The sequence below is a fragment of the Anomaloglossus baeobatrachus genome, unplaced genomic scaffold (genome assembly GCF_048569485.1).
Source record: "Anomaloglossus baeobatrachus isolate aAnoBae1 unplaced genomic scaffold, aAnoBae1.hap1 Scaffold_217, whole genome shotgun sequence".
NCBI lineage: Eukaryota > Metazoa > Chordata > Amphibia > Anura > Aromobatidae > Anomaloglossus > Anomaloglossus baeobatrachus.
In genome coordinates, this window is record NW_027441987.1 from 193,957 (window position 1) to 205,314 (window position 11,358).

At 44.9% G+C, this 11,358-nt stretch overlaps 1 protein-coding gene across 3 annotated transcripts in view; it reads left to right on the top strand.

Moving 5' to 3' along the window:
- LOC142261420 (E3 ubiquitin/ISG15 ligase TRIM25-like) overlaps positions 1-11,358 on the top strand; it is a 121,866-nt gene extending 110,508 nt beyond the window's left edge. For all 3 annotated transcript variants that reach the window (XM_075332110.1, XM_075332111.1, XM_075332109.1), the window contains exon 3: positions 9,746-11,358. In XM_075332110.1, coding sequence (XP_075188225.1) covers positions 9,748-11,352 — 1,605 coding nt within the window. In that variant the 5' untranslated portion in view covers positions 9,746-9,747 and the 3' untranslated portion in view covers positions 11,353-11,358. The remainder of the gene's footprint in view (positions 1-9,745) is intronic.

The following is an 11,358-nucleotide window of genomic DNA, read 5'->3' on the forward strand; positions in this document are numbered from 1 at the left end:
AAACAGATATTTCCTTGAATATTGGAGATGTTGTCTTTTATTATGTGTGTGTGAGTGTAAACTCTTCAAGATTTGCAAATTAAAAGGTTTCTTTCTCCTCTATAGTAGCCCGGCCATATCACAGATCCTCACTGCGTCATTCCTTACATTTTTCTGGCTCCATCTCCTCCATATAAAAGCCGGTTATACAATCAGCTGATGCATCAGTGCAAAAAAAAACAAAAACTACTCACCTGTCTGCAAAATCCAGGACACGACTGATCGCTCCAGGAGCCGCCGGTAATCAGCTGCTGCAGTCACCTCAGAACATCACCTGATTGCTTAAACCAGCTGGGCAGTAAAAAGCCGGTCTCACTGCTGGACTGAGACTGTCAACTGATGCCGTAGCGTGACTGCACCAGCTGATTACCGGCAGGTCCTGAAGCCGATCACACGTGTTTTTTTTATAGTGTTCCCACTTAGCAGCTGGGAGCGGACATGGCGCCGGTGGTAGCAGGGGGGGTGGGGGGGTTGAGCACTGGGTGACGGGGGGGCGTGAGCACTGGGGGACGGGGGGGAAGCGAGTACTGGGGGACCCAATCACCGGCGGCAGGAGCAGCACAGTGATTACAGGGCAGGTGGGAGGGAGCGGAGGTTGGGGGGGGGAGGCTGGAAGACAGCAGAGGGGAGCAAATACCTTACCTTACTTAACTACATTTCCCACAAGCCCCGGCTTCTTCTCCAGACTCACTGCTCTCATCCGTGTAAAGCTATATTAGCTGCTCCTCCATTGCTATATGATAGAAGGTTCTGTGTATAGTCCGACCATCCTACAATTCTGTGTTTTAGATATTCTCCCCTATGTATCCTCTCCTATCGCTTTGCTACCCATAGCAACCAATCACAGCGCAGGTTTCATTTTACCAGAGCGGTTTAAAACATTAAAGCTGAGCTCTGATTGGTCGCTATGGGCAACAGAGACAGTTTCTCTTTCAGACAATGTCGATGAAGGCCCAGTTGTGTTTATATTGTATGTATAAGCAGGAGGCGGCCATTATAACAAATATCAACATAAATAGTCATGCTTTTTATGAGGAAAAAACATTAGTGGTTTAGTTGCCGGTATGTCTGTGCTCGTTCGGCTTTACGGCACTTTATGAGAGGATACTGTTGTGTGTGTGACAGGAGCGGGCGCACAGTGTCCGTGTTGAGTCTGTGCAGGCAATCGTGAGCACTATCACTGCAAAGTGAGAAGAGGATGACCACTATAGAAGAACAGCAGGTGTCTACTGAGCATGTGCGACCTGTCGTGAAGGAACTACAGGACGTATCCATGGGTAACCAGGTAGGCAAAAGCCTCTGACATTTGGATTTCAGTGGGCGGCACTTTTGGAAATTGATTCATTTCACTACTTTATTTATTTCAGCATTTTAACCCCTTCACATCTGTTAAAAGTTCACTTTTAATAACTAATATACTGTATGGGATATATATGTGATATATATATACACACCGTATTTTGCAGTTTATAAAATGCACCGGATTATAAGATGCATCACAAGTTTAGATACAAAAAAGGGTGTCCGTCTTACAATTCGGTGGTCTTACCGTGGAGGGGTATCAGCGGTAGTGGAGCGGGGTCACAGGAGGCAGGGGCGGTGGTGGAGCGGGGTCACAGGAGGCAGGGGCGGTGGTGGAGCGGGGTCACCGGAGGCAGGGGCGGTGGTGGAGGGGGTCACAGGAGGCAGAGGCGGCGATGGTGGAGCAGGGCGATGCTGTGGGCGGTGCGGAGGGGGTAACAGATGCTTGCTGCGGGTACTGTGAGTGAGGCAGGAAACATCCAGACACTTTCGGTGGTGCGGGCTTCAAAGAAATGGCTCCCGGAGTCGGCGCATGAGCAGATTGTGATATCGGCTCAATGACACGCCAGGATCTCCTCTGCACACGCTACCTCCGGGCGCCATTTTCCTTAAAAAACAAGCAAAAAAACCCAACAAATTTCAGCCAATTAAACTGTGCAAAGGGGTTTAAAGTAAAAAGATGTCCAGGTATCACAATATAATCCCACCACCCACTGCTCAGAAATAACTATGGGTGGAATTGCTTCAGGTTTAGCAAAACTAAGACCAATTCACAGAAGTCAGAACAAAATAAGAGATAAAACATATAATCTTCATTGTGAAAAACATAAAATATAGGGTGTAATGGAAAGGACAGGACACTAGATGGCAGCACACTGCAGGAGACCAGTGAGGGCAGATACAGCACCAGCAATGTGTGACACAGATCAGGCGTCTCAGGAATAAAACACGTGTGGAGACAATATGGGCGAATAACTGAGGCACAGCCCGAGCACAGCAATGCTGCTCACATAGACCATGGCCAAACTAACCCAAAGCTATGGGAGCAGAGCCCTTCCCCTGACAGGACATGACATGAACCTGTGCTCCAGCCACGTGCCACTATCTCACATGCAGGGGGAAGCGGCCATTGCTGCAGGGGGAAGCGGCCATTGCTGCAGGGGGAAGCGGCCATTGCTGCAGGGGGAAGCGGCCACTGCTGCAGGGGGAAGCGGCCACTGCTGCAGGGGGAAGCGGCCACTGCTGCAGGGGGAAGCGGCCATTGCTGCAGGGGGAAGCGGCCATCGCTACAGAGGAGCTGCCCTGCGGCCGATGTATGTGCGGTAGTATCGGCCATCTGTGTCATTGGTGTGAGCGGCTGCTCCGGCCCTGATGCTTCTGTCTGCAGACACAGGAGGCGGCAGCAGCAGCACTCACTGCTCTACGGAAGCCGCACTCAGCCACACCCGGAGCAGCCCTGGGGGCGAGGTCAGGTTCATGCAGGGCTGATCTGCCGGAACTTCACTGCGAAGAGCCCCCTCCTGACTTCCTGTTCTCCTCTGCGGCCGGCGCCATTGCTTGTGCAGACACGTGTTTGAGGGTAAGTATTCATACCTGGGTCTGTGTATTTGTGCCTTGTTGTATTACTTGTGTATGTGACCTGGCTGTGTGTGTACGCACGCGCGAATATATGAGGCCTGTGTATGTATGTACAGTACATATATAAAGAATGGCCTGTGTGTGTGTGCGCGCGCGCGCGCGCATATGAGCCCTGTGTTTGTGTGCGTGCGCACACGCATATAAGGCCTGGCTGTGTGTGTGTGTGTGCGTGCGTGCACACATGAGGCGTGGCTGTGTGTGTGCGCGCTTGTGCACACATATGAGGCGTGGCTCTGTGTGTGTGCGCTTGTGCACACATATGAGGCGTGGCTGTGTGCGCGCGCTTGTGCACACATATGAGGCGTGGCTGTGTGCGCGCGCACTTGTGCGCAGATATAAGGCGTGGCTGTGTGCGCACATTTGAGGCGTGGCTGTGTGCGCGCGCTTGTGCGCACATATAAGGCGTGGCTGTGTGTGCGCACATATGAGGCGTGGCTGTGTGCGCGCGCGCTTGTGCGCACATATGAGGCGTGGCTGTGTGCACGCGTGCTTGTGCGCACATATGAGGCGTGGCTGTGTGCGCGCGCACTTGTGCGCACATATGAGACGTGGCTGTGTGCGCGCGCGCTTGTGCACACATATGAGGCGTGGCTGTGTGTGTGTGCGCGCATAAGGACTGGCTGTGTGTGTGCGCATGTTTGTATATGAGGCCTGGCTGTGTGTGTATATTTATATATATATATAATATAGAATATATATATATATATATATATATATATATATATATATGAGGCCTGGCTGTGTGTGCGTATGTATATACAGAGTGTCCACCCATATCCCGTCCACCGCCATTAAGTTGAGAACGGCGGCAGCTATAGGCATATAAGTGGTGTCTAGGTATAGTAAAGTAGCCATGCGCTACGCAATGAAACCACTTATAGCGCCACCTGGTGGAAAACAACGGAGTTAGCATTTTTATTTCGAAAACGGAACGAGATAGAGAAAAAAAGTGAATTACAAAGTTGCAGGCATCATCAATTCAATACGAATCGACACCTTACATACAGAAATGCTATGATATGAAACCCATGACCCCCCCCCCCCCCAAACCTTGAACGCTGGTCACGCATATGGCGCTCATTTAACTTTGAGGCTCAAAGTGGCCCCCGTCAGCTGCAATGCACATCTGGACTCTGGACAGCATACTGTATCTTGCTGCACGTTGTGCAATATGTATGGTAGGTGACACGTTTGCACAAGCATCTGTGATACATCGTCGTAGGTCCTGCATTGTTGGTGGACGGGTCGCATACACCTGCTGTTTTATGTGACCTCACAGAAAGAAGTCCAATGGGGTCAGGTCAGGTGAGCGTGGAGGCCACTCCACACAGCCACCATACCCAATGACTTGTAGGAAGGTCTCCATGAGGTATCTCTTCACGTCCGCAGCCTTGTGAGTTTTACACCTTCTAATCATAGCATTTCTGTGAAATGAAGGAAAGTGATCCAGCTGAGTGACCAGGTGATTTATTCAGTGCAATACAGACATGGCATAGTCGTGGTTAATGCGTTTCTGGCTTAACGCCCTTAATCATAAACATTAACATAAACATAGCATTTCTGTATATAAGGTGTCGATTCGTATTGAATTGAAAATGTACATTTTTGTAATTCACTTTTTTTCTCTATCTTGTTCCATTTTCGAGATAAAAATGGTAACTCCGTTGTTTTCCACCAGGTGGCGCTATAGGTGGTTACATTGCGTAGCGCATGGCTACTTTACTATACCTAGACACCACTTCTATGCCTATAGCTGCCGCCGTTCTCAGGTTAATGGCAGTGGACAGGATATGGGTGGACACTCTGTATATACACTGCACAGTACCATTTCTCTTGTCCTGTTATCAGAGAGGAGACATTGTACTTCGCACTTCTCAGGGTCATTATTGGTTTATTATTTTGTATATTCTGAATAGCGCCATGTATATGGAGCTGTAGTTGATCATACGCTCTGAGGCGCCATTCACATGTGCCTCTTACAATAACTGTCTGTACTCACAGCAGGGTGGATTTGATTTAAATCTAACTGATTTAAATCACAATTTAAATCACTAGTCAGTAAGGCTTGATTTAAATCAGTGATTTACCTAAACTAGTTCTTGTTACTTTAACATGCAAGTAGATGAAGATTTTAGAATCACTTTTTATATTACTTTTTTCTCCCCAGTTTAATGGGTTAATCATTCATATTTCGACACCACTGTTCTGTTGTACTTAGGAAGGAGAAAAATAATCCTGACCTTAATAACAATTTAAATAGATTTATTCAACTGAAACAATAACAACATTACAGCATAAGTTTATTTGCTTAAACAAACATCCATGTTTGTTAACTAATTTGGCTAAACAAAATATATATATATTTTAAGAAACTTAGACTGTCAGCCCAGCTGACACATGAAAAACTTAAATACTACTGTCCCTGCTGTCCTCTGTAACTCACTTGTCGTCATCTTCATCATCATCTTCTTCTTTGTTCCTATTCATAATCTGGAAAAGAAAAACAAGCTTTCCTGCTTTATTGGGTCCCAACCGATTTCTCAATTTAGAATGAATGAGTCCAAAGGAAGAGAATATTCTTTCAACGCCTGCAGAAGAAGCTACTGCTGTTAAAAGTGAAATCATTACTTGAACATTCTCTAAATCCAAGCGCTTAAGTGACTTCCACCAGTTTACTGGTGTGACCTTCCTTAAAATATCTTCAGCAAACATATATTTCTTGAATGGTTCCCCCTTAGCTCTGAAGTTTATTATAGTTGGCATTAAAGATGGATGATTGCTGGATACCCATGTCATAGCTAACTCCTCTTCCTCAGCACTTAGGTTTTGACCCTAATATTGGATATTGACAATATTTGCCAAAAAATGAGCTGGAGTCAGTGCTTGTCCCATTTGTTTGTTTACTGCTTGTAATTTAATTCTGTCCATGTGTAGTTCTGTTTTTAAGTGTTCACTCAGTTCCTTCCAAATTTCAACAGCATCCACAATAAAACAGCTATTTTTCTGTATTTTGTTTAAAGCTTGAGAGATGGGTTTCAGGAAGCTCAGCATATGTTCAACATTTCTCTTAAGCCCAATGTTGAGGATTTTGGCCGTGACAGTGCCATCTATTTGATCTCGATTTTCTTCACAAAGTGTCATCAGAATAGGCCAGTTTTTGATATACTGCTCAAAACAGTCCACCACAGAGTTCCATCTAACATCTTGTGGGAGCGTTAGCTTGGTTCCACCCATCCTTTTCAGAGCTGCTGCAGCAAAATGATTATTACGGAAGTATTTAGCAATTTCAACAACATTAGCCTTTATTTCTGGAACACTTAAGTCTTTGGCTAAGAGGTGCAGCAAATGAGCACTGCAACCATATGTTATTAGCAGCTTTGTATTCCCTCCCTGCTCTTCTAAATCTCTTCTCATCTTGGATACGTTTGCAGCATTGTCAGTGACCAAACTGCGTACTAGACATTTGAATTTTTGTTCACATGTCGTTATAGCTTTTACTGCCACTTCTTGTAAGTATTCTGATGTGTGTGCATTTCCTGACGTATCAGTTGTTTGTGCAAGGAAGACTTTACCTTCTTCTGTTGTTATACAAGCACATACAATAGGATCATTGTGGACATTACTCCACCCATCAATACTTAGGTTAACAATTTTACCCTCCAGAGCTGTTGCACATTGCTCCATTTCTCTGTCATACACTTGATCCAGCAGTTTCCCTGCAACATCAGCTCTGCTGGGTGGACTGTATCCTGGTCTCAGTGACTGAACCATATTAATGAAATGTGGGTTATCAGTCAGACGGAAAGAAGAATTCGTTGCATAAATAAACTGGGCAATTTTTTCATCAATCAACTCTTTTTCTAATCTGCTAGTTCTTATCACAAACCTATCTATGGTGGTTCCAGGAGGTAAAGGTTTTTTCTTCCTTTTGGGTGATGGTGATATGTGGCTGTGGGTGTCTGATGATGATGCTGCTGCTAATGAAGCACTATCCTGGATGGATAACTCTGAAACTGTAGAACAGGATGATGGTGATCTTGGAGGTGGATAGTTTCCAGAATCCATGAATTCCCCTAAACAAAAAATGTCAATGCTGTTATTTTATTGTTTATTATACAATTTCTGCTTATTGTACACAACACATCACTGCCCCTGCCCCAAAAGGAATATTTGTTTTTCTTCATAACTGTACCAAATGACAGTAACATGCAGTAATAATAAGAAATATATTTTTTCTCACACATGACAGTTCAGTCTTTAGAAATAGGATTCAATAAAAATGTTTACCAACCTGACGATCCTGCCTGTTCAGAAGTGTTTCTTTGGTCATCTTCATCACCGCACTTCTCATGATGTTGCCTCATTCGCGACACCAGGCCTTGCATCTCTTTGTTGCATCGTTTGCATTTTGCACGCATGCCTGCCTTACCGATAGGCGAAGGAGCTTCATTAAAATATTCCCAAACTGGGTCTCTTTTACGGCCTGCTGCCAATTTAAGGAAAGAATGTAATAAACCTCAGATCGTACACACAAACAGATCCAGACTTGTCTGTCTGTGGCTATGCTGCAGTATTGTGCTCAAAGTTTCACTTTCATTTTCTTGTCTGCTTGCCCTTCCTCCTCCTCACACTTAGATTCACATTCTTCTTGTGTTGTGCAGATCTAATTCCACTCCAAACAATCAGAAACATATTGTCTAACTTCTTGGACTTGGCACTGAAGGGGTTGATTCTGTATTCATAGGTTTGTAGAACAATAGGATTAAGGTCTTTTTCTCAACTCTGTTCATGTTGTAATATTTTTGCCGTGAAGAAGAGGCTGGGACCTCTGCGGAGTCAAATTCAGTTTTGAGAACTGCGTAAGTAAAGCGAGCATCTGTGATAATATAGGAGAGAAACTGCCCACTAATCCTACAGAAACCTCTGGAAGAGCATGGCATTGTGAATGTTACACATATACAGCCTTTATTCTACTGAGTTAAACAACTCAGCTTTCTCACATGATGGAAGAACCTTTGGATGGTATAATATTTTCCTCAAGAAGCAGTTTATTGAAAAAAATCCGATTTAAATCAAAAAAATCCGATTTTTTTTATTTTTTTTTATTTTTTAAAAAAAAACATTGATTTTTATCCACCCTGGATCCAGCTGTGATTTGCTACATCAGCATCAGATGACAGGCTGAAGGTCAGCAAACACGGCGCCCCCACCCTCTGCAGCACTGATTGGTGTGATCGTGCTATAACGCGCAATCCCTCCAATCAGACAATTGATTTCCTCCACATCTGAGGAATCAGGTTAAGCGGGCTTTACACGCTACGATATATCTAACGAGATGTCGGCGGGGTCACGTCGTAAGTGACGCACATCCGGCATCGTTAGTGATATCGTAGCGTGTGACAGCTATGAACGAGCAGAAATACTCACCTCGTTCATCGCTGACACGTCGCTCATTTTCTAAAAATTGAACGTCCTATTGTTCATTGTTCCCGAAGGCAGCACACATCGATCCGTGTGACACCCCGGGAATGATGAACTGCAGCTTACATGTGCCCGCCGGCAATGCTGAAGGAAGGAGGTGGTGGGCGGGATGTTTACGTCCCGCTCATCTCTGCCCCTCCGCTTCTATTGGCCGGACGCTGTGTGATGTCACTGTGAAGCCGAACGTCCCTCCCCCTTCAGGAAGTGGATGTTCACCGCCCACAGCGAGGTCGTTTGGAAGGTAAGTACGTGTGATGGGGGTTACAACATTGTGCGACCCGAGAAAGAAATTGCCCGTGCCGCACAAACGATGGGGGCAGGTGCGATTGCAAATGCGATCGCATGAGAAATCGACACATGTAAAGCAGGCTTTACTCAGGAGAAATTGCACAATAAATTTTATGGTGCATTTTTTTCCTTATACCCTTGTGAAAATGTAAAGTTTTTGGGCTAAATTAACATTTTTGTGTAAAAAAGTAAATTTTCATTTTTTCCTTCCACATTGCTTTGGTTCCTGAAACCTAAAGGGTTAATAAACTTCTTAGATGTGGTTTTGAGCAGAGTGACGGGTGCACTTTTTAGAATGGTGTCACTTTTGGGTATTTTCTGTCACCTAGGCCTCTCAAAGTCACTTCACATCTGATGTTGTACATAAAAAATGGTTTTGTAACTCTTGTTGGAAAATTGAGAAATTGCTGAACTCTGACCCCTTCTAACTTCGTAACAAAAAAAATTGTTTACAAAATTGCGTTGGTGTAAAGTAGACGTGTGGGAAATGTTATTTAGTAACTATTTTGTGTGACATAACTCTCGGATTTATGGACATAAAATATCAAAGTTCGAAAATTGCAAACTTCTGATATTTTTACAAATAAATGCTAAAAAATATCAGCGTAAGTTTACAACTATCATGAAGTACAATATGTCATGAAGAAAACATTGTCAGAATCACCGGGATCCGTTGAAGCTCCAGAGTTAGAATCTTTCAAAGTGACACTGGTCAAAATTGTAAAAAATGGCCCGGTCATGAAGGTGTTTTCAGGCCCGGGGGTGAAGGGGTTAATTTTTTTCTTCTCTGTCAGCCGCCAAAATTTCAAATAATTCCATTAAAAAAAAAAGCCCTAGTACGGCTGTATGAATCGAAAAATAGAAAACGTTGGCTTTTAGAATGCAGAGATGAAAAAGAAATGCTGCAGCTTTAAGGGCTTATGCGAATGGGTGTAACTACAGTTTCCCTCTTCCCAAATCATCCACTTTCAGTTTTATTTCTTCCTTCTTCCGTCAGCCATGGCGTCTGCTGATCTGAGTGACGAGCTGCTCTGCTCCATCTGTTTATCTATTTTTAAGGATCCTGTAATGCTGAGATGTGGACACAACTTCTGCCGGGTCTGTATTGATCGTGTGCTGGATACACAGGACGGGTCTGGAGTTTATTCCTGTCCTGAATGCAGAGAAGAGTTTCAGGAGCGGCCGGCGCTGATGAGGAACTTATATCTTCATAATGTCGCAGAACGATTCCTGGTTACTCAGCAAGAACAAGAGGAGATCACCGGGATCTGCTGCACTTACTGTGTGGACTCTCCTGTACCTGCTGTTAGATCCTGTCTACACTGTGAGGCTTCTCTGTGTGAGAAACACCTGAGGGCTCACAGCAAATCACCAGAACACGTCTTATCTGATCCCAGCACTTCTCTGGAGAAAAGGAAATGTTCTGTCCATAAGGAGCCTTTAAAGTATTATTGTACTCAGGATGCCGTCTGTATCTGTGTGTCCTGCAGTTTTATTGGGAAACATAAGGGACATAAAATAAAGTCACTGGATGAGGCCTCAAGGAACAAGAAGAAGAAACTGAGAAATGTTCTCCAGAAACTGACCACAAAGAAAAAGAAGACTGAGGAGAGAGTCCGGAGTCTGGAGGAGCGCAGGGGAAAAGCTCAAGGGAAAGCAGCTGGAGAAGCCGAGAGAGTCACTGCCCTGTGTACAGACATCAGGAGACGGGTGGACGACCTGGAGAAGAAGGTCCTGAGTGAGATCTCCAGGCAGGAAAAGGAAGAGTCACTGTCACTGTCTGCTCTGATCCATCAGCTGGAGATAAAGAAGGACGAGCTGTCCAGGAAGATGAGGCACATTGAGGAGCTGTGTAACATGACTGATCCACTGACCGTCTTACAGGAACCAGACACCGGGGACTTGTGTGATCCTGAGGAGGAGGGAGGTGATGAGGCCACAGGGGGACATGATAAACAGCTCCATGATGGAGATGACCTGGATGTGGCTGTGATCTCACATACATTACACACATTATGTGAGGTAATAACAGGTATAAGGAGCGGGATCTATGTGGAGGATCCTGCAGACATATTACTGGATGTAAACACAGCTGCTAATAATCTCCTTATATCAGACGACCTGAAAACTGCGACCTGGACACGAGAGGAGCAGAATCGTCCAGAAACAGCAGAGAGATTCCAGTATCATCAGGTGATGAGCAGGAGGGGATTTACCTCAGGACGACATTACTGGGATGTGGAGAGCAGTAGATCAGGGGAGTGGAGGGTGGGGATGTTTTATCCCAGTATGGACAGGAGGGGATATCAGTCACTGATTGGAAATAATAACAAGTCCTGGAGTTTGAGGAGATATGATAATCAGTATTCAGTGATACATGACTGGAAAGTGATCCAGTTATCTGACAAGATCTCCAGTGATAGATTCAGGATCTGTCTGGATTATGATGCCGGGCAGTTGTCCTTTTATGAGCTGTGTGACCCCATCAGACACTTACACACCTTCACTGCCGCCTTCTCCGAGCCCCTTCATGCTGTATTATGTGTATTTATGGTATATATTGATGATCACTATGTAGATAACTGGGTGAGGATTAGAACATAACAGGAA